This window comes from Heliangelus exortis, chromosome 2, assembly GCF_036169615.1.
Source record: "Heliangelus exortis chromosome 2, bHelExo1.hap1, whole genome shotgun sequence".
Lineage (NCBI taxonomy): Eukaryota > Metazoa > Chordata > Aves > Apodiformes > Trochilidae > Heliangelus > Heliangelus exortis.
In genome coordinates, this window is record NC_092423.1 from 136,739,059 (window position 1) to 136,763,257 (window position 24,199).

The following is a 24,199-nucleotide window of genomic DNA, read 5'->3' on the forward strand; positions in this document are numbered from 1 at the left end:
TGCATTATTATTGAAAGCCAGAGATTAATTTATTGAGATGATGTCCTGGTTTCAGCTGGGATAGATGGTCTGTATAATTTTTCTGAAGCAGAAATTCCACAGACAGCTGCTGTCTCACTCTTAATGAGTTTCAGAGGCTGTATAAAAGAGGAAACCCAAGTCTTTGTGAAAACCTCTGAACAGATTTCTTTCTCTCCTGCCTCACAGCCTGTCTCCTGAGAATCACAACCATCAGCACTGACAACAATAAACACAAACAAAGGTCTGGATTAAATGCTGGGAATGATCTATGGCTTTGTTTCCTGGCATGCACCTGAGGCTTAAGACTCTTGCAAAATGGTGAAAACTCATCTGTCTCACTAACAAAATGAACATGCTTCCAGTGGTATGAAACAGAAACAGGCTTTATCTGTAATCTTTTGAGGTGGGTTTTAAGTTTTCATTGAACTGAGGCTGCTTAGACCTGATGTCTTGGCTTAGCATCTTAGAAAGTCTAAGATCCATTATAAATCAGGTCCCAGGTTTATTTTTCAGGCATCTCCCAGTCTGTGACAGGATGTTGCTGTTTGGTGATTTCTAGAGGAAAAGTGACTTGAGAAGCACACAGGGGCATTGCAATGACAGTGTTATTTATGGGATGGGGACCCAACAGAAGCCCTTGTTGAGTATGAACTATAAACCTGTGTCAGTTTCCAGGGCTCAGCTTGAAAGGCTGCCTTCCTCATCCTTCCTGCTTCCTTCTTGGTGGAAGAATAAAACTGCTACTTAATGGTGTTTCTGTGCTGGTAGATAACGTGGTACTTCTATTTTGTAAGATTTCTGCAAATGCCCTGTGCCCATACTATTCATTCTTGCAGCTAAATCCCCTCTCAAACCAGCCTTGCCACTCACTCACACTAAGTTTCAGGCTACAGTAAGTGGGTGGCTGCAACTTAAAAAAAAAAATTTATTAAAGAGCAGCTTTTTATGTCCAGAAGAAGCAAGGAACTCCCAGGAATGAGTCAGAAAATCAATCTCTTCCACCAGAAGAGCTTATGAGGGTGCGTGGGTGGGTACAAAACCTGGGAAAAGGTTCTTGAGAAAAAGATATTATAGGGGCAGAGGCGACAAGGCATTGTGGAAACATTATATGGAAAAATCATGTATTTCTGCTTCTTGCTGGTGGCTGTTCAGAAATGTATTTGAGATATCATCAGCTCCTTGGCTCACAGTCTCTGGGGAACTGTTTGCACAGCTGACATGTGGGACGCAACATATGGATCTCTGATGGCATAAACCAGATGTTTTGCATTTATATGATATAACAAATGTGTCCCCATACCCCCATGAATCTCAGACAGGGTGCATGTCCTGCAAACTGGGGGAAAGGAGGGGAGATCCCTGCTCATCATATACATTTTAGGTTACCCACAGTAATAAAAGCCGCAGGATTTAAATGCAGCACCCAGCATTTGCTCACTGCCTATTTCTCATCTCTGCTGTGAAGGCAGTGCTTGGGTAAGGATCTCAGTCACAGTCTCTTTCTGCTGAGAATGTGTTAAAACACAGCACGGATGCAAAATTTCCCATTAGTGCCAAAGAGCCTGTCTGAGGCCAGGCTGTGCAAGAGGTGAGGCTGGAGGTCTCCTCCTCCCCTCCAGGGACTGTGGCTGTCGACAGAACCAACAAACTGAATAAAGCAGAAATAACAACCCGCAGTCCTTGCTGGTGAAATGAAGATTTCAATAACCTGTTTTGCAAACGTCAATAATAAGCAGTCTCTTCTGTTTCGAACTGTTAGGAGCAGACGTGACAGGGGTAGAAATAAGATTTTAGAGCAGTCCCTTAGGTTAAAGAGGCTCGAGCTGAACCTCAGTGAGGGAAGTGCACTTTCCTCCCAAACCAAGCAAGCAGAAAGGCAAACAGTGGTTTGACTGTTTCCAGGCAAATCAGGCCACTTTAATACCTTTCTCCTCCATTTAAAACACCCATGCAGGTTGGTGTTCACACCACTGTGCTTGACCCCAGACTGAGGCAGAGCACACACCCCCTGCCTGCCCAGAGAGCTCATCCCAGCACCCAGGTGAAAAAAAAAAGAAAAAAAAAAAAAGAAAAAAAAAAGAAGAGAGAGAGGGAGGCCCAAAATCCCCAACCTGACATGCTCAGCAAGTTGCTGTTTGGCATGTTAGTGACGCCACCAGCACTAAGAAAGCAGCTTTCTCTCCTGGTGGGTGTACTGAGAAGATTATTAAAACCTTTTCAGTTAAAAATATTTGGCATAATATTCTATATAAGTCAGGAGGACATTTCTGCCCACATCTGCTTCCAGCAGAGAAAGGAGAGTTTAAGGGGAGAAAACACAAGCAAAACCCGACCAACTTTCCTCATGGCTGCCAAAAAGGGTCTTGAAAGAGCTTGCCTTGTGAGTGAGAGGGACACCAAGAAGTACTCCTTGACCTTAGCCAGGTAACACAACTCTGTTTCCTTCTACTGCCATTGCTTTGTCTTGGAAAGCAATACAAGTTCACCAACCTGCTGACAGGCTCCAGAAGTCAAAGTCCAGGCAGTTTCATTGTGTGTACTGGGAATGTGTCTCACTACTTTCAAAATGGTTTGTTTGATTTTTTTCTTTTCCAAACTTTCTTATTAAATGTTTGATGTAGTTACTAGACAACAGCCTGAAATGTATGCATCTATGATGGATTGAAGCAATCTAATGTTGAAGGAAATGTCTACTGCTATGTATTTTATAAGCTTAGTAGATTTATTGTAGCAAGCAAAAACCTCATGGATTATGCTGCAATAAGGTTGCCCTGGGATATTTGGGATACCAGCAAATATTCCTTGGCCCTAGACAGGTAACACAACTCTGTTTTCTCCACTGCTATGTCTTTGAGAGCAACATGAGATCATTGATCTGTGATGGGCTGTTGAAGTAAAAGTACGGAGAGTTTCATGCTGCACACAGTGAACATCTGTCACTACTTTCATGAAGTTTTATTTGGGTTTTTTTCCTTTTCAATATTTCTTATTAAATGTTTTTACTAGATGCATTTACTAGACAGAAGCATGATATGTCTGCATCCGTGATGTATTGAACCAATCTGCTGCTGAAGCCACTGTCTCCTGCTATGTATTTTATAAGCTTGGTGGATTTACTGTAGGATACAAAACCTCATGGATTATGCTGTAATATTAGACTGCATTATAATAGTGCTATTGACACCATGTTTGATTCAAGGCTCGTTCATACTTTAATGTCTAAATAATTTGTTTGGCATGAATGGAATGTGATGCTGTTAAGGACTTGATCCTGCAAAACTTTCTTTGTATACTCTCTCACACTTGAAGCCGATGTACCTCTTGTGTGCCAGAGTTTCTGTATATGCTTCCTTGGGTGAAGAAAGCTGTAGTTTGGGTTAAAAATGAGCATAAATGTCTATCACAAAATAGTTTTGCAGCTGAACTTATTTTCATTCTTCTTGACTCAGACCAGCAAGTATTTTTAAAAGAAAATAGCTTCTCAGTTACAGCTTAGCACCTCTTGACATTTCCATTATCTCATTGGTTTTCAGGTTATTTATTTCTCGGCTCTCTTAAAAACACATGGGACAGAAACTTGGCATAAACACTATCAGTTCAAATGGAAATCTGTCTCTTATACTGGAGTCACTGCCATCTTATTTTAGCCATCTGAGTGTCCGTTATTCTTTAAATATTATTACATGGCTCCATAAATATACATGACACTGTCCAAAATTACTTTTGTGGTAATGTTTATATTTTAAAATGATCCCATATGATTCTGCAATGCATTTTAGTTACTGTAGAACTCGGAGCTTTTCTGATAGTTTGCAATTTTGTGGGCACATCTTCAGTAGTAGGGGTCCTTTGGCCCTTTGCCATCTCTGGACACAGGACATCTCTGGATAAGCCTTTACACAGCAAGGGGAGGGATGCCCTATGACAAGATAGTTATTAGGCTGCCTTGTGAGGAAGCCCTCATTTCCACTGGATCACCAGGAACAGGGAATATCTCTAGAGACACGAGAAGTAGGATGCACAATGGGGGCAAGAATCTCCAGCAGCTCATCTTTCCATCTAAGAGATGATTTATCTTCTGGAGGAACTGATGTCTTTCCAGTAATTATTTCTTAATTTAGGATTGACATTGTTTGAGGCAAATTGCTGTAGCAATTGGAATTATTGGGCTGATGGCTGCAGATACTTCCAACAGCCCCAGAACCTAAGAGGACTCCACATGAAATGTCTGAGTTATGGCAGTGGTAGCTCAGCTCACCAGGAGGATAAGGACTTGTCTTCCGGACACTTAACATTTGTACAGACCTTCTCATCTTTACTTGCCAGGGGAGTTTTTATTAACTATATTATCTATTAGAAAGAATTTCTTTACGAGAGGGTGATCAAGCATTGGAATGGGCTGCCCAGGGAAGTGGTGGATTCTCCATCCCTGGGGATATTTAAAAAGAGACTGGATGTGGCATGGTCTGTCACAAAAGAGACTCAGTGCCATGGTCTGGTAACTGCAGTGGTAGTGGATCAAGGGTTGGACTTGATGATCTCTGAGGTCCCTTCCAACCCAGCCAATTCTATGATTCTATGATTCTGACTCCTCCATCCCTACCATGACCATAAATGATGCTGGGAGCCAGGGCCTCCCTCCTGTTTGGCAGAGCTGGCATCTCAAAGCAGCCCTGGCCCTGCTCCCTTCTCATCCCAGTGCTCTGGGGTGTCACCCCGGGGGCAGGAGCCACCCCCCAGGAGCTGGCGTGGTGGAAGGGGACACAGCCCACTGGGCCTGGGCATGCACAGACTGGCTGCACCCACAGCTTCAGGTGTTTAAGCTGATCAGTAACAAATAAGCTCCTCTGAGCCTTTGGTATAAACTACCACATTTTTCTGTTCCCTGTGTGTAGGCTTAATGGAAAGCTCTAATGCTTTCAATAGAATTTATTTTGCACACAGATTGCCTATTTCTTTGCCATCCCCCAGAGTCTTTCATTTTAATAAATGCCATTATTACAATACACAGGGAACAAAACTGTTTTTATCTTAACCCTGTGAGTAGGAATTCTGAATACAGACCCCGTTTCCTGTGCACAGGCTGTGGGGGAGAGTGTTTTGTACATGCCAAGCTGATCTGTAGTTACTAGTGGGCTTGGATCCATTGAGGTGTCCCATGCATAACTTGAAATACTTACAAGGGGCTGGGCTTTAACTGAGATTTCTGAAAATCATGTCAGCCGTAGGCTTATAGAATAATTCAGGGTGGAAGGGACCTCAGGAGTTCTCTGCTGCAACCTCCTGCTCAAATCAAGGTCAACCAAGAGATCAAAGTTGCTCAGGGCTTTATCTGGTCTAGTCTTAAAAAAAATCTCTCAGGATGGAAACTGCATGACCTCCCTGGGAAATCTGCTCTAATAATGAATTATCCTCACAGCCATTTTTTTTCCTTATATTCAATCTAAGTTTTTCTTGTTTATGACCATTTCAGTTTATGATCATTGTACTCATCCTTCCTCCATGCACAGTAAAAAGCTCCATCCTCTCAAGGAATTCCTCAAAAACAGCAGGTTGCTGTTAGGAGGCCTTGAAGCCACCTCTTCTCTAGGCTGGGTAAGTCCATCTCCCTCAGGGCAAGTGTTCCAGCCTTCAGCCATCCTGGTGACCATCTGCTGGACCTGTGCCAGTTTATTGATCCCTCCTGTGCTGAGGAGTCAAAAACTGGACACTGTGTTTTAGATGCAGTGTCAGAAGTCCATCCCAGGTGCAGGACTTTGCATTTTTCCTTGTTGCCTTTTGTAAGACTTCTGTTGGCCCTTTCTTCCAGCTTGCCTGTGGCAGCCTTGCTTGGCCTTTGATATACCAGCTGTACCCAAAGGCTAGCATCATCTGCCAGCTTGATGAGGGTGTACTCCACCTCCTCCTGCAGGTAATGGACAAAGATATTACACAGGACTGGCCCCAGGATAGGACACCACTTCTGTGAACCATAATTGCAAAAGAGCTGAAAGCTGAGCACTCGTGACTTCCTACCTTAGGCAAAAACGTTGTCTGTAAGGCAAATCAAGTGAGATTCACATCATCTCTCTTTAAACTAGGTATGAATTAGGTGTCTAAGACAGTTTTCTATGTTTTTTTATGTCAATTCTGATGGTGGGAGATGATAAATTCTTCAGATGATTAATCATTTGCTACGTTGTTTTTCATTTGTCATCACCTATCTAGTGACCTAGATAACCAATTATCAAAGAATGTCTGACCAAATTTTGGAAGTTTCTATGAATGAAGACTGGCCAGATACTTTATTTCTTTCTGGCAATAGATTGACAGAAATATTGACAGTAACATTGGCCAGAAATATTCAATATCTCACAGCATAAGATTTGCATTAAACTGTATCAACTGAGCTGCAAACTAGATTTTGGCTTGATCTAGCACAGACTTCTGGATTTTTGATCGTGTTCTTTTTATGGAAGTACAATGGGATTTTGAATACAATTGCACAAGGATAACTCCAGTCTTCTGGTCTCAAGGCTTCTGTTTTTATTTTGTTTCTGAAAAGACAAGAGACAAGGAGAAAAATAAAAAGGAGGCAATGCTGAAAGCAGGAAACATGTAAAAACCTTAAGGCATGTTTTCATAAAAGTTTTAAACACAGGTCATTGATGTGACCTATAGTTATTCCTATCTATCTGTGCAGCCTTAGGCTTGGAAGTGATTCCTATCTTCCAGGCTCACACCAGTAGGCAAAAAGTTTGCAGTGGGCCTGGTGGCTGACTTCTTCAGGTTTAGATTGATTTTCTATAACAAGCACACAGGGATATGAAAATGCCTATGTGATCAAAAAGTCCTCATCAAATAAAGGTTTTTCACTACTACTTTTTCTTTGCAGAAGTCAATGCTCAGGTAAACTTCAGACGTTACTTGCAACTTCTAAAGTGTTTTTACCTTGTGGTTGTGTCTTCTGAGAGGACTCAGCAAAACCCATCCCGTTGCTTCTGCTCTCATGTTAGGTGACATGAGGACCTTGCAGAAAGGACTGTGTCTGCCCACTACTGACTGTACACCATCTCCATTATGCCCACTGCAGTTGTTCTCACTTCATTTTGGAAAGAAAATTAAAAACTGTGGTAGTGAGAGCCATAAAACATAAATTAAATAACTAGGACACTAGCTCAGGAAATTGATGGTTCAGGGATATAACAAAGACACATAAAATCGGGAATGATATGATGAAGGAAAGCAGGGAATCGTCATTAATTATTTCTAACAGTACAAGAACTAATTAAAACACCAGGCAGATAGCTTATGAGTAACAAAGGATGCATTATTTCTCCACAAATCATAATTAAACTGTGGAATACACTACTGTCAAGTCAGGCAGGTTCATGGAAGAAAGATCTGTGAAGTGTTATTAAACACAAGCTCTGCTTCAGCCACCTCCCAGCTTCCAGGTTTGTGCAGCTGGGGAGCAGCAGCACTCTGGACTTGTTGCTTTCTTGTACTTTGCCCTAATGTTTCCCCTCATGCTCATAACAGAGTTTGGATACTTGGCCACACACACCTTGAGTCTAACTAAGTGCAGATATTCTTTATTCTCATGCAGAAGGAAATTTATTCACAATACAAATGTATATGTGGTCAGGGTCTCAAAATGAGACTAAGTAAAACAACCATAGGACAAATTCCCATCTAGCAGACATCTAAATGTACAGAAATATATAAAGATTTGCCACTGTTTTGTGCCCATGATAAGGAAAAGGAGTCTGTACAGCCAGCTTATAAATGTGTCTCAGTTGAACTCAGAGTGGTTCTGGCATAGGGAAGGTGACTATGGCTTTGATAAATTTTTCTCTGAAGACAGTTTCATTATCCTTTCAGCTACCAAAACTACTATTTTCCTTTGTGATGGAGATAATCTCCTGTGGGAAGTGCAGTGATTCCACATGTTGCTCTTTTGACTGGGGATCTCATAATGGTCTAGGAGGATGGCAATTATTCCTGTCAGCCTGCAGACCAAGGCACCCAACAGATCTAGGGAAAACAAACAAAAAGAAACTGTAATCAAAAGTTCTTGCTAATGATTGTATGGAATCTGCAATATGTATTAATATTTTCTTCTTCCTCCCTTCTGGGCATGAATCAGTAGGAGACTTTTTGTGACATTCCCCTGACTATATTTTTTTACAAAGAGAATTTGAAATGGAGAAAAGATTATTTTTTAATCTGGCACTCTGCTTGCAGTGTGCTGGTGCAGAAATCTGATGCTCAAAGGCTATGTCTTGCTCTAACACACTCAGAAAGGGTTTATGGTTTGACAGAGCTGATCTCTGCACCTTAAGCTTTTGATTCACACATTCATAAAACTGTCTCTTAGATTCTTTTAATTAGTGGCAGGCTGCTCTTGGAAATAAAAAAAGAATGTTACACACAGGGGCTGGCAGGAGTTTTCCCAACCCATTGGTCCAGAAGCTGTTCTGTAAGTTCAAAGGGAGCAGCAAACGCTTGCCACCTCTGACGACCGGGCCATTTTTATTTAGGTACCCTTTAGACAGAAAAATGTGACATTTGAGGGTTTATACTGTCTCTGTTTGCTTTTGAATCTGGTCAGCAAGATCTGTGGACTGTGCTTTCTTACTCCTCAGTGGTACACTGAGGTTTTGTTAGCTGATGGAGAGACTTGAAGATTAGAAAAGGAGGGGGATCACAGTGTGGCCTATTTTGTTAACAGCAAGGAAAGGATTTGGTGGCTCAGAAGTCTGCAGGGGTAATTTTGGCACCCCTGCCCTGATGGGCTGTTAAGTTGATCATGACTCATGTTAAGATGATTTTAACATTCAACACCAGCTGATGAAAGTTCAGTTAAAGGGAAATTAATTTTACATGCAAGCTATAGAAAAGCATTGGAAGTTAACTCCATGAGGGATCATGAGAAAGAAAAACTTGCATGCCCTGATCTCTGGGGGACAGTGAGAGAGATGCAATATTTTATTCATCCATCTGGAAGGAATCAATTTGTGGTATCTTCTGAGTCTAATTCATCAGGAGAATATTGTACAAAAGTGACACGGTGCACATGAGGAGTCTGATGAATGAAAAACTAAAGGACAGGAAACGAACTGGCTAGTGGGGAGCCCAGCTGCCAGAGGGGCAGCCCATTCCCCAGGTGGTCCAAATCCCATTTATTTGCTGTTGAGGGGAAAATAAAGGAAAATTGACAAAGGGATTAAGAAAACTCACAGTCTCCAGGCATCAGGCATTGTGTGACCAGTTGTTCTTTCACACAACCTCATCACATTCACGGGGACTTGGACACCTCCACTGAGCAAACAGAGACCACATGCTAATGGGGCTGGGAAACAAGCTGACTCAGGGGAACATGATGCATCCTTGGAACATCTCAATAATATTTACAAAACCAAATCCAACCTGATTATCTACAGTTTCAGGGCTTGGTTGCCAAGGTGAGTGCAATCCCCTTTTTGCCAGTACCTCTGAGGTGCTGGTGAACACCAGGGGCCAAAGCATCCACAGCTCTGTAGCTGCCTTTGCCTCTGGTTCAATGGTGGGGTGCAGGCTGTGGGGCACCTGACAGGACTTCAGGCCTCCTGAGCAGACACAGCCCCCCTCTGGCTTCCCAGAAAGGCAGATGGAAAAAGTTTGTGAATCCAGTGCAATTTTTTCTTGACACCAGCTGTGACAGATTGGCAGCCACTGGCATGCTTTCTCTTGGGTGAGATTTTGGGCATCTTCACACTTCCATAAACAGTGCGGAAATGCTGCAGAAAGCCCCCGGGCATATATCTCCTTCCAGCAACTGGAGAAGTACCTCTTCATGGTCCCAGAAGAAAATCCTTAGAAAGAATGGGGAAAAGGGGCCATTATTATTTGGGGAAGCTAATCCCAACCCCATGTCATACTCACAGGCTCATTTCAGACTCAAAGAACAGTGGAATTTGCTGTATTCCCAGGAAGATGTGAGGAATATGGCCCTGCATACATAGATCTCAAAAATAGCTGTAACACATGGTTACATGGATGTTACATATGTCCATCTGGGCAGAATTCAATTTTTGATGTCACAGGAAGCTCCTACAAGCCTCAGTACATGACAGGTGATGTTTTACCAGTGGGGGTATTGCATTAGGAGCAGCTATGGCAACAAATGTTATATCTGGAGAGACAGATTGGAGACAGAAATATTTTCACAGAGTCCTCTTGGGACCTGGCTTAGGGGGGATTTTCTTGCCATTTGGGCTCTTCTCAGTTGAGAGAGAAGGAGGGACCAAACTACCTTGGGGCCTCCTGGAATAAACTAGGGAGCCTGGGCTGCTCTAATGGAAGCACCAGATGTGACAGTCATCCAGGAGCCCCCACAGTTGCAATGCAATGGGATTTGCCCTGGACCTCTCTAATCCCATGCCATATCCTCTGCAGAGGAGGACAGCACTGAGGTTTTGTGGCAGATCAGATTTGGCTGGGAAATCACCTTGTGTTGGATAGATGATCAAAGAAGCACTTCTGATGAACTTCTCTACCTGCTATGAAATCAGTGGTGCAAAGGGGCCAGCATATTATGGAAAACTGACTTCTTGGATTTTTTAAGTGCCTTTGAAAGTTTTAGGCTAACACTTTCTGCTTTCTGTTGCCAGAGGATTCTACCTCTGCCAGAGGATTGAAATTTGAGATATGTGGAAATTTATGTGGAAATTTGAGATAAAATAGCTCTGCCTGCAAAGAGAGGAAATACCTTTAGTCAATTATATTTGATAAAAAGATAGTTATTTTAAGAATAATCTTCCTAACAAAGTTGTTGGGAATAAAATCTTGACATTTTCTGTAGAACTATCTCCATTCTACTCTGAATTTTGTTACTATTTGTATGAGGTAAGACTTTTTGAAAATCACAAGGTGTGCATCAAATACAGAGCATAAGAAAGTTGCCCTGTGCTTCATAAACTGATAAATGATGTAGGAAGCCTAAAAGCTGTGAAACACAACCAGAACAATCATTTCATATGCAGCTCCCTCCTGCAGAGCCCTGTGTGTGTGAGCAAGCCTCTTCTATGACCTGCTCTGCTGTTCCCAGTGCTGCTTTAATCCTTCGAAAGCATTAATTACATAGTTTCTGAGGCTGCAGGGCTAGACGCCCAAATAATCAGGGTTTTTCTTTTTTAACCTTCTATTTCTTTCAATCCCAAAGGATGAGCTGGCATCAGAAGAATTTCAATGAAGAGAGGCAGCAGCAGGAAGCAGAAGATACTGAAGTTAATACAGCGTATCACTGTCACAGCTACTCACAGGCCTATGAGAACAGAAAAAGGGAGCAGCATCAAGCCAGGAGGAAGCTCTGTGTAGCATCAGTAATTTGCATCTTCTTCATGATTGCTGAATTTACAGGGGAGTATATTTGCTCAAAGAGAGCTCAGTTTGGTGCCCAGCGCAGCCCTATTCATGCCCTTTTTGTACCACTCTGACTGCAGGGACCCATGATACACTGAGGTGAACCCACCTGGAATAAAACAACTCTCTTTTCTCCTCAATATTTAAAAGAATTGAGGGGTTTTTGGTGTTTTTTGTTTTTTGATTTTTTATGTGAAATTACCAAAATATTTTCAGGTATTTGTTTAAGGATTGTATCTGGGTAGGAATACAAGGATCAGATGGTCTGCACTGTTCTTCTAGGTCTTTAAACTTGGCTAAAAGTGACAAGTCTTAGCATCATGTCACAAAAGGTTTCTCATAAATTGGGCTATATTTTAAAAAAAATTAAATTAAAAGATGTAATGTATGTCCTGATGAAGGCTGCTAGCAGCAGGATCTGATATTAAATGCAGCAGTCTTCACAAAAACTGGGGAAGCTTAGGGCCAGATTCACCATCTGCTTTTCTGCAGTTAAGTCAATGTATTTATGACTAGGGCACTTTTATCTTTTAAATTGGCTTGCTGGTGTGTCTTTGGATCAGTGGAAGATTATGCCCCTGTCTAATTGGGTCCAGAAGCTTTCACTTCTGGACCCAACCAACAATACCCCAATACCCAGTATGAGTACTTGACTTGCTCATAGAGCATTAGCTTTCATTTGGTCCCATTCTTCTCTGTATGGCTCCTGTCATATTTATACTCACCTAAGAGTTCTGGATCTTTAATTTCCCTTTCTCTGCAGTGAGGTGAGGTAAAGCATGAGAAATCCCACAGACTTTTGCCCCAGGATGTAACAAAAATCGGCCAGGCAGGACTCTGAAACCCAGGTTTTCCCCGCTTCAGCATCTCTGGAGCCCCATGGAAATGAAATAGAAAGTCTTTGCCTTCCGTATAGGAAAGAAGCAGAAGCACTGAAAGACCCACTGCATTTCTGCCTTCTCCCCTGGCTGCCAAACCCAGCAGGGATTCTCCAACACTTCCTTCCCACACAGTTCACCCATGTGAAGCCCCATTCTCTGTAGGTCATGTGCATATTCCCCATGAAAACTGGTGCATGCCACTAATCTCCATGCAGTAATTTCCAGTGCCAGAAGTAATGCATTATTAACAAACCCATATAATCAGTAGGCTTAAGTCTGGTGAATGCAGCAGTGCTAGAGGATAATTGGAAGGACAGATGATATGTTAACTAAATGTTTCATTTTCCTTAATGAATCATACAGCTTTTTCGCAGTGACAGCTTAAGTAACAGGCTTGAAGACCATTTTGCTTCAGACCATTAAACTCTGACAAACCAGTTATTAACTGCAGTTACTGACAGCAGTCTATGGAGATTTTTGTAATTGTAAACCATATATTTATTTTTTTTAATCATTGGGCTAGGCAGCCTGTGTCTGGTGATTGACCATGAAGTGACTGACATTTTCTACTGCTTTGTGGTATACAAAGCTATAAACATCCATTGTGGGCAATAGTAAATACTAAAGGTCACCTGTTGGGAGTATTGATATAACACAATAAAAGCCTGTAACAGGCTTTCCTCTGGAAAATAAAGACCATATTCTCCTTCTCCTCTTAAGGGCAAACAGCTTCTGTGGACTTTATTATGCTAAACAGAAAAAACAAAGCTGCGTCACTCTCAGAGAGGTTAAAAAGTTGTACATCTTTAAATCCCTAGATCTTTCCTGTGATACTTTTGCTCAAATCATCTCTGCTGGCCCTTACTTCTCTCCTAAAAGGGGCACTATTGGCTGAGCGTGATACAACTGTCTCCAAAAGACAATTATCTTCTGTTCTTCTAATGAAGATCCATTATAAACGCCATAGATTTAGAAATACCAGTCCATCTGATGACACCCTGTGTACAGCCCTGCTATAAAAGATTTTAGTGGGTAAGGATTTGAAAATACTTTATTTCCATTTGGGCACTACAAAGAGATACAAACCCAGCATGTGTCATCATGTCAAAAAGGAATATAAAGAATTGACCAGGTTACTAAGATAAGCAGATTGAGATCTCAGAAACTCACTCAAGGCATTAACTATGCCAGCAACACATAAAACAGTAATTTGTCAACATTTCTCCAAGGTGTCATGCCAGAAGCGAGCTTTTGTATTGTTGCTACATGGAACTTGGAAATACAGTATCTAAAATGCAAATGTCAAAATACAAAATGTCTTTTGCCGGCAGCTTCTGGTCTACTTATTTTCTTGTTGAAAGATCGTTGGTGCCTTGGTTGTTAATATCTGTGCACTGCCAGACAAGCTTGCTTCCCTCTGCTCTACAGAATTGCTTCCCACTTGGGAAACAGCTACCCTGCAAACAGTGGAAGTCTAGGAGCTGTGTCATGACCAAAAAGTGTATGTGCAATTTATACCTACTTGTATTCTAGGAAATCCCCATTCTGCTGAATTTTTCATTTTACTGCAAGGAACGAGGTGCCCCCATATTCTGCAGTTGCTCTTCCTCCCTTTTGGGAAATAACTTCGAGGCTGCTGTAAATAAGATGGATAGGGAGATAACAGAGAAAAATAATATATGCCTCATATATGCAATATACACTCTTCTGCAGTGACAAACCATGCAGTATTAAGGATTCTGATCTAAAATCTGCACCTTGGAGGAAATGAAACAGGCAGTACATCCTGCTGGTAGAAGAGACTTTGCATCTGTAAGGAAACCAGAGATATGTCCACATGTCCCTCTGACAGTGATGCCAAAAGTTTGAATGAGACATTTTACAATGGTTTTCAGGATTCATCGGTTCTCATGTGGGTTGTGGTCAGCAGAAACAGGTGAGGTGAGACTAAATGAATGACTGAAGATGGATAGCAATATGTTGCTAGAAGCAGAAACTAGATATTTTGGCTCTAGTATTCCACACTGCCATTTTCCTGTATTTTCAAACTGCTGAAGATTCCCCTGCTTTAACAAGTTGGCAGGACAGCTTCCTGCCTGGGATTCTTGTCTTCTAATTTCTTTGCATTTGCCTTTAGCTTCTAATATGGTTAGAGGAATTTGGCAAAATAATACTGCTGTGTAAAAGAAACACGGTTTCAGATCACCTAAAATGGCCTCCTTTTTTTTTTTTTTTCCACAAGTCATAAAAACCAAAAATCCCCAAAGTAAAATGCCATTCAGCCACCACATTTTTCCAGCTCTAGCAGCAAAATCAAATCATGCATTACAGATGCAAAATTATAGATTAGTTCTGCAAACAAAACATTTTCCCTACTCTCTCACCAAAATGATCAGTTGTTTATCACAGCTCTGTTTCTAGGACCTTTCCTTTAATTTCTCTTTTAGTGTTGCCTGTACAAATACACTGTTGAGCACCCAGCCATCCAAAACTCAGGAAGAACATGCATATTTTTCTATAATGTAGGAAATTACTCCCATAAGCTAAGTATTTGCGTTTTTGTACGCAGCTGAAAATATCAGTGATCAGTGAAGAGATAGTGGGATGATACTGGGATAGTGGGATGATATGATCCCTACTACTGCTTTTCACCAAGAAATCTGATGCTAAAATAGTCAGAGTAAAACAGTCCCATAGAAATAAAAACACAGCACTAATGTGTCAACTGTTGTTGTCCTCAGGACTCTCTCTAGGGCAAAACAAAATTGCCTTATCCTATTACTCTCTTTCACCACCTGAATTAGGTACAAATGAAACTGAGTTTTGAGCTATGCTTATGACCACTGAAAACTGAATGTCCCTTTATGTTTGACAGCAAAGCAGGTCTTGAGTTTGATCTGGTTGACTCAAACTTCTGAGCAGAGCCATGACAGAGCTGCATGTTTCACACAGGTGGGCAGATTGCCGGGAGCCTGGCGGTGATCACGGATGCTGCACACATCCTGGTCGACCTGACAAGCTTCCTGATCAGCCTCTTCTCACTGTGGATTGCCTCCAAACCTCCAAGCAAGAAGTTAACTTTTGGGTGGCACCGAGCAGGTAGTAAAAGTGTCTACAGGATCAACATGTGGAAAGGGAAATCATCAGAGATGGGCACTGGGAAACATGCTGATGTCTGACATAGGGCTGCAGATATTTAGAGATGGGGCACTAATGTTCTCAAAGCCTCCAGGATGCATGACTGAGCAAGCTAGTGAGGTGCAAAGAAGTAAGGAGAACAATCATATCTGATCTACAAATGTGTCCTTCAGTTCATTACTTAATATAGCTTTGGGTTAGTGCCAGCTTTGGCTGAGATAATGGTAACTTCTCTCAGGTACTTGAGTTTGAGGAAGACTGATTCTCAATCTACTACAAAGCAGAAGTTTCTATAAAAGCAAGAATGCCCCTAAAATGAGGTGTTTTCTCTACTTAAAGTTTGACCACATATAAATAATATATATGCTGTTATATGTGTTATAACACAAAGTTATCTTTGTAGAAGAGTGAGCTTCTTTAACATTTACTACTCTCTAAATCCTCTCCCTGCATAACGCTTTATCACTGCTGAATTTTATCAGATGGAAGCACTGGTAGATTTTTTAAGTCCTCTGCCCTCAAACAAAATCAATGTATTTACAGATGAGACCTGATACCAAAGGCCTTATAATAAAACACAAGTGCTTTTACAAAAGAGAAGACATCAGCAAGCCACTCTATAAGGCTGCTTATCATATATACATCTTGTGTCAAGCCATATATGAAGGTGTCAGAGTATCTCAAATGGCTCTAGACACCTCTGCACCTGAACTGAGGACCCAAATGATGGGTGTGTTTCTTTTACACTTCAAGGATATTCAATGCAAAGGTCCTGAAGCAGCTTATGCCTCAGGATTTCTGCAGGCTAAGGTTGTCTGTAGCTGCAGAATATACCAGAGAAGATATATGCGATACCCATTCTTTCTTTATATTGCTCCCTAGGTATATTCTACCAACTCTGCTGGGAACAGGCTGCTGGATGTGGGGGAAGTGTAATATGAATGAAGCATGACTGGCATTGTGTTACCAACACACAGCCCAGTTTTGCAGCTTTAGCAAATCACTACTTCCTATCAGTTGTTCTGTAGTTTTTTTTTTTGGGTTTATGCCCTCCACCTGGGAGAAATGGAAGTGAAAGTGAGACTTCTTCCTTTCTGAGGAGGAGATAGAGACAGGTTCAAGCACTGTATGCAAGTACACCCTCAGTTTGTGTCAGATTTTTAGGCCTTTTTTTGTAATTGCAATGCAGAACTGCAGAGGCTATCACTTATGACCTCTTTATCCTGTTAGCAAACAGACCTGCATCAATGCCAGTAGTTATTAAATCATATTCTATGATAGTTATCCTGTTTCTTGCTTATTCTTATTCTTCTTATTTTTTATTATATTACCAGTTCACTATGTAGGTGGGTGCCTTATTAGAGTAGCTGAGGGCAGTCAGGTAGTAAAAGTGTCTACAGGATCAACATGTGGAAAGGTCTTGCAGCTGCAGCCCTGCAGAACACTGGAAGCTGTCATTTCATTGCTTTTCAGGGACTGAGGGACAGGGTTTGTCATTCAATGGCTGTATATGACAAGGCCCACATTTAGCAGGAGCCGTCTGAATGCCTCCTGACTTCTGAGCCAGAAGCAGGCAGCAGAATCAGTTCAATACAATCCTTTGTGTGTGCTGCTACTTTCAGCAACAGGGATAGAAGCACAATATTGAGTGAAACTGACAGTATGAGCCAGACTTACTTCCAGGTAGGAAAGCTCTCTTCATCCTCAGTTTCTTTATCTCTGGTATCATCTTTCCTGAATCTTTCTGGTATCATTCTTTCCTGAACTGACAGGGAAGGTCTGTGCAAGTGTTCTGCTGTTTCTGGGTGTCTACTACTTTTCACTTAAAAGTAAACTTTCTTTTTCCTTGGTGGTGTGCTCCTAAAGTGCCACATTTACCCATTCAAGTCACATGGCAATTACTAGTCCCACATCCTATTAAAAACATGTTGCACTTTCATGTGAACATCCCTCAACCTTGCCTATGGCAGTGCAATAAAGGTGGCCTTGAGGACTGGATTTATTTGAGCCCAACTCAGAGCCAATAGAGATGAAATTAGATTTTGCTGCCAGGAGGAAAAAATAACTTCTTTTGTCCTCATCACCACTAGTGGCACAAAAATTATTTTGTGGCATTGGAAGGATGAGTTGCATTAGAGAGAAAGGAGAGGCTTTTCTGGCAGGACCTCATCAGGGACTGTCACTGCTTTTTGAAGAGTGAAGTGATGAGAGGTTTACAGAACAAGGGAGGCTGTTGGAGGGGCAATACATCTGCCATGAGGGCTGGGGGATCTGTGCCTTTCTCCTCCCCTCCAACCTCTACTCCTGTGACCAAGGTAGTCTTGCTGGGGAAGGAGAGATGGTTCCTGGGTTCTTCACACTGTACTGGCAGGGCCAGGCAACTATGTTAGGTGTGAAAGAATTGTTCTTTTAACCTTATTTGTCTTCACAGCTCCTTTTTCTGATCCCAGAACTCCCCAATCAATCTTTTTTCATCTCTCCAACTTCTCCAAATGTCACATGAACTCAGCACTGGGAATGGGACAAAAGTAAGAGCAGGCAGAACAGGGTTAGGCTACTACATGCTTAACGCTGCCTTGGGCTTTGACCCAGACCTGAATATGCTATGAGCAGAAAGAGTTTGGGCTCGTGAGTGTAAAGGCTGCCAACACACAAGAAGTAACTTTTTTGGCTATAACGCTCACAAATCTGGAGCCACTACCATCAGTGTCTTAAAATTTCTTTCATTTCTGTTATGACTCCTTTTCCAATCAGATTGTTTTATTTCCTAGAAATTCTGGGTGCTTTGATGTCTATGATAATCATCTGGATAGTGGCTGCTGTGTTGACATATCTGGCTGGCATGAGGCTGCTGCACCCTGACTATGATGTTGATGCTACAGTGATGCTCATTACCTCTGCTTGTGCTGTGCTCGCCAACATCCTGTAAGTTATTTTGTTATTCTCTCCAAATAACTTTTGAACCTTGAATCTGCTGCTCTAGTTCAATAAAAAATTATAGGTATTGGCCCCAAAAATATTGTTTATGAGTTCCATGAGAATATTGAAAGTGGTAGAGAAGAGAGATCCCTCTTCTCATTGAAGGCTGCAGTTATTCTCCACTTCTTGCTAGCTGCCACTCTGGGAAGGGAAGTTTTATTTCAAAAACTCCAGGAAAAGATTAATCTCCATCTGACTTTTTATTAGGTGCCCGAACATTCAAGAACTCTATAGAAAATGAAGTGTCATTAATTCCCTTGTTCACAAACTTCGTTTTTTGTATGGAAACCACTGTAATACCTAGGAATTATCTGCTTAGCCACTCTGTATTTTTACCCAGTGTATCTGTTTTTACTGTTCAGCATTCAGAGGTGAGAGGGGTGATGATGTGTGTGGCAGCACTGCTTTCAGAGATGCAATAACCCCAGTGATATCTGCAGCTTTACAACTCTTCCAGACTGAGCCTGATTCTGCACCAGACCAGCCATGGGCACAGCGGTGGGGCACAAGCCAGGGAACACCTGTCAGGCCCTGTGGAAAAGCCAGCTCTGAGCAATGCCAGCCTGAGGGCAGCCTTTGTGCATACCATTGGAGATCTATTCCAGAGCATTAGTGTGCTAATTAGTGCACTTATCATCTTCTTTAAGGTGAGTTTTATTAGTTTACTTGCCTTCCCTGCAATTAAGGATAACAGCTATTTCCATAGCATTATGACACCAGCTACTATTCAAAGGTTTTCTCTGCCTAAATGATATGCAATGATATACATTGTATATCATCAGACAATTATTTTTGGGAATTGAAATGACTGTTGAGAGTGTAGTACCTTCTTCTTGGGAATTTCACTTCAAGGAGGATACTTGTGTCTCTTCCTTTCCTCTTCCATTTTGCCTTCATACCTTGTGCTGTTGCAGCCTAACTGGCAAAGGAGATGAGCACTCCTGTACTAGACAAATGGAATAGTATATACTTTGACATTAACTAACTAAAAATGTCCATAACCAACAATAATGAAATTAATAAAGTGATGTGTTCATATTTTTCTAGCCAGAATACAAAATAGCTGACCCAATCTGCACATTTGTGTTTTCCATCTTTGTTTTGGCAACGACCATTACCATTTCAAGGGATATTTTGATTGTGCTAATGGAAGGTAGGACCTGATTCCAGAATCAATAGTTATATTATGTTTTTTTTTTCTCCCTTTCTACATAAATGTTATACTTGCTGACAAAAGAATAATAGAATATTTCTGTATTAGTTTCCAGTATTCTCGTAACTCTGACATACTTTAATCATAATTAAATTTTAATCACAGCAGTTTTCTACTATTGCACTAGAAGACTTAAACATACACCACTTTCAATAAAAAACTATATACTCTCCAAAGAATTCCTAAAATTAAGTTGCTTTTGTTTGTTGCATGTGCAGCATTGCTTCTTATCACACTTTTGGCATATGAGATGTCTACTTACTTTGATGATTGTGCAATTCCTTTACCCGTGTGAAACACAAGAATTTGCCAAAAATAAAAAAAAAAAAAAAAGGAAAGGAAAAGATTGTGCTTTGAACCGTGTCTGTGAAATAGGCTGAGTGCAAGAGGCAGAAGTGTAAAAGACCTTTAGTTATACCAGTCCAGCAAAGCAAGCTGGAGCTTTCCAGTTGTGTTCAGGTGCAAGGGAATTCTCACACAATTCTCGCACATCAGCAGCCAGAAGAATGAGGTTTAACAATAATTAATCCTGTCAGCTATGGGACTGAATATTTGATTTGCAAGGCCAAATTACTTGAGTAGTCATAGATGCATGTTTTTGCCTTACACTGAATAATATAATGCAACCTCTGTCTCAACTACGAAGACATAAGGTTTAAAGGGAAAAGTAGCTCTAATGCTGTAGATTTTGAATAGAAATGAGTTACTCAGTGTGACAGTCTGCATAGCTGTTTACTTATTTCTTTCACCTTGCACCTACTTCTGTCAGAAGAAAGAAAATTTCCAATATTGTTTTACAGTAAAACTTCATTCTAGGGTTGATTTAGTTTCAGTGATTGTGAAATAAAGATACATTTGTGAGAAATGTACCTAGACAGAGTGCAGCTACTGTCTCTATCTTGGCTGCCAGAAGATCACAGACCTCTTTATTAATGACAAAAATTCAGACTACTAGGAAGGTTTGGCAGCCCCTGACTCACAAGGGTCTCTTTCTCAGAGCAGTGATACCCAGTTTTGGCTGACATGCAAAAATTAGCAAGTCTTGTTGCCCTCTGCAGCAAGCCCCTTTACTCTGTTCTTCTAGAAAGATCTCTGCAGCCAGTCTGTTACCTCCTAAGTAGTCTCCTAAGAATTTTCTGAAGAGAAATTGGATGTTGGAGATGGTCTTGGAGGTGACTCTTACCCTGAGCTTAGAACATCCAGCCTGTCCTGGGCGGTCAGCTCAGCAGTGGAGAAGCCCAGGCCTGTGGCCAGCTGTCATACAGCCACTGATCATCCATGGTTTTCACTAAAGAGCATGAATGTGCATGTAAGCATCATATCATACTAAGAGGGTGTTCCATATTCTTTTTGTAATGAACACAAAAGCATACAATACTGAGGTCATTAATGATTACAAATAATTATCAGTTACAGTATGAAATATACAATTAACCAATACTGCACTTATTATTATTATACTTAGTAACTCATGTAATTTCAAATATTTTTCATTTTAGTGATCCAAATGAATCATTATGAGCATAACTTAAGATGGGCATAGATTTATATTTCCAAGTTCCCATATTTCACTCCAGGAAAGATCTATTGTTAAATCCCTTGGTCAGATTTGGATTTAGATTAAACTCTGAATTTCATATTTCAACTCACCATATCACAACTGTCCTCACTCTGACTGAGGGTCATCATGGGATCATAGAATGGCTTGGATTGGAAAGGACCTTGCAAACCATCTAATTTCAAACCCCCTGCCACTCAACCAGACTGCTCAAAGCCCCATCCTACTTGTGCTTGAACAATTCCAGGGATGGGGCATCCACAACTTCCCTGTACAACCTGTTTCCATGCCTCAGCACCCTCACAGTGAAAAATTCTTTCTAATGGCTAATATTAATATACCCTCTTTCAGCTTAGAACTGTTCCCCCTCCTCCCGTGACTACATGCCCTTGTAAAAATTCCCTCCCCAGCTTTCCTGTAGGGCCTCTTCAGATACTGGAAGGCAGCTCTAATATCTTCCAGGAGCTGTCTTTTTCTGTTCTGTGCATAACCAAATACTACCATGAACATTCTGGAGTGGTGATGCAAAACCTCAGCCCAGTTGGGTCATAACAAGTGAGCAGAAACAGTTCCTCCTCATCCCATCACTTCATTCCCTGATAGAGACTCCCTGACTGTCCTATAAGATCCCCTTTAAGTACCTGAAGGCTGCTATAAGGTTTCCATGAAGCCTTCTTTTCTCAACAACCCCATCATCATCTTTTGTAAGATGTCTCATCTTGAAAAACAAGCACAAGACCTGGGATCTCATCTCATTTATGATTCCTGAGTCAAATAATTTGTAGCTTTATGTTTGTCTTTCCCCCTCTGTTAAACAGATGCTTCTTTATTGTGTAAATGTAACAAGGACAGAATTCTGCAGAGGTGCTCAAATGATGCCATAAAATTTGCACTCACAAAAGCTGCTGGTTCAAACCCATGACATGATCTGGCTAAACATCTCAATTCTCTGTGTAAACCAGAGTTTTCTATAAGCTGTGTATGAGTCCTATTCATCCATGGGGAAGTGAAAAACAAGAGATAGCTGTAGATTTTACAGTGAACTCTGAAATAGGTAGGCTTTTCAAAGCATTGAATTTTAAAATAAAAATTATACATCTACCTGAATAAATGCTCATGATGCATTTTCCTTTAATGATCATCATTCTTCTCTCCAAAATATATCTTTGACTCAAATTTCTCTTTTTAAGGAACAGCAATAGGACTTGATTATGATGCAGTGAAAGCAAGAATTTTATCAGTTGAGAAAGTGGATTCTGTTCACAACCTTCGGCTTTGGTCTCTGACAATGAATCAAGTTATTTTATCTGCTCATGTTGCCACAGGTCAGTAAATTTTTGTAAACAGGGAGGAAGTATTCAGCTGCTGTCTAGTAAAGGTCAGTCTCCTGATTGGGATTCAATGGACTGTATATCTATTTCTTGTTAAAACACGTCACCCTTTTACTGGAAAAATACAAACAAAAAAGCTTTCAGATCCTCCTCCATGAAATCTTTCCAGAACAACAGGGAACGTTACTTATCCCAGAATTTGAATACTGCAGAGTTAACAGCTTATCTTTAAAAATATAATTTTTTATATGTAGTCATGTAGAATCATAGAATGGTTTGGTTTGGAACAGACCTTAAAAATCATCTTGTTCCAACCCTTCTGCCATGGGCAGAGACACCTCCCAGCAGACTAAATTGCTCAAAGCTCTTATCCCTGTTGACAAACTGTCCACTACTCAGATGAATTTTCTTGTGTATCAGTTTGCTTTGTACATGATGAGATTTATTTAAGAAAAAACTTGCACTTTTTGGCCAAGAAATGGTTCAAAGGCAAAACCCTCCACAGAGTCCTTGCTTCCCAAAAGAAGTGAGTCTATCAGCCACCCAAATCACTTGGCACTGTTGTAACTCCCTGACTGGATGAACTAATCTTTATTAAGTATTTCTGCTTTCCTACAATCTTCTGCCAAACTGAATTTCTTTGGTGATTAAACTTAGCTCTGCTCTTGCCAGAATTACATATTCTGACCACATTTCAGTGAACAAACTTCTGCTGACATACAAGTTCCTGAAAGAAGGATAATAAGGACAAGAAACACCTCTCAAGTATCTTTTTAGAAGCTGCCGTACTGTTTGTGAATAGTTTCTGTCTAAGTAACCACTTAACTCTTCTTTAAATATTGTGTTTTATGCAATTTGATTACTCTCTGCTTGCTACCTATAGCAGACACAGTGGACAGCCAGAAGATTTTGAAAGATATCACCCAAGCCTTGTTTGAGCACTACAGCTTCCACTCCATCACCATTCAGATTGAATCAGAAGAGGATCAGAAACGAGACTGCATCTTCTGTGAAGAACCCAGGGATTAAAGAGAGCAATATGTTATCCAAAATAACCACTACCCCTCTTAAAGGCCAATGGAGACTATGTGTGCTGGTTGTGTGTAATTAGCAACAAACGGTAATTAACTGAACTAAAAAGCTCTCTCACAGAACAGTTCATGGACCTTTATTTGTTGGTACCATCTACCAGGAGAGAACACGTATTAGGTCCATCCATCAGCAAGATTACCTTTCCATTCACTGTTATTTCAAATTACAAGGAAAAATGTCTAAATTATTCTTGACTAGAGCAGCAGACTGGCACTAATGCAACATTTAAGAGTGCCCGTTTGCAATCAAAGGCAACAAAAAAAGAATCAACCTTCAAATTATCAGCAGACCAATTGTTACAAAATGTTATGTAATGTAAGTTTGGGTTTAGAAAAGCTCAACACTTACTCAGGATAAAAGAGAAAAATTAAATTAGCACAAGTGATGACGAGATCTGGGAAAAAAATTAATGGTAAAGTGCTTGCCCTGCCTTTGGACAGACTCTCATATTAAAAGTATCAGATGTGCACCATATTCTGTAGCGTGGGTCACAAGAATACTCATGCTACTCACATTTGGCAAATAGTCCTTTGTTTTTTAGCTAGCCCTATCTATTTTTCAGCTAACCCTCAGCCCAACTCTTTTATTCTCTATTCTTTTA

General features: G+C 40.9%; 1 protein-coding gene across 1 annotated transcript; it reads left to right on the forward strand.

Moving 5' to 3' along the window:
* Window positions 1-2,085: 2,085 nt before the first annotated feature.
* SLC30A8 (solute carrier family 30 member 8) lies at window positions 2,086-24,199 on the forward strand. The gene is made up of 8 exons (XM_071738242.1): window positions 2,086-2,445; window positions 11,207-11,407; window positions 15,223-15,386; window positions 18,197-18,350; window positions 18,862-19,051; window positions 19,452-19,557; window positions 22,366-22,500; window positions 23,390-24,199. Exons 1-8 carry the CDS (start codon window positions 2,138-2,140, stop codon window positions 23,533-23,535), a joined length of 1,404 nt encoding a protein of 467 aa, XP_071594343.1. The 5' UTR covers window positions 2,086-2,137; the 3' UTR covers window positions 23,536-24,199.

Excerpts from the sequence above, each read along its gene's own strand:
- SLC30A8 (XM_071738242.1), top strand. The coding sequence starts at position 2,138 with ATGCTCAGCAAGTTGCTGTTTGGCATGTTAGTGACGCCACCAGCACTA. Across the intron at positions 18,351-18,861 it reads GCTGTGCTCGCCAACATCCT|ACTGAGCCTGATTCTGCACC; the intron begins GTAAGTTATTTT and ends CAACTCTTCCAG. Across the intron at positions 22,501-23,389 it reads ATCTGCTCATGTTGCCACAG|CAGACACAGTGGACAGCCAG; the intron begins GTCAGTAAATTT and ends TGCTACCTATAG.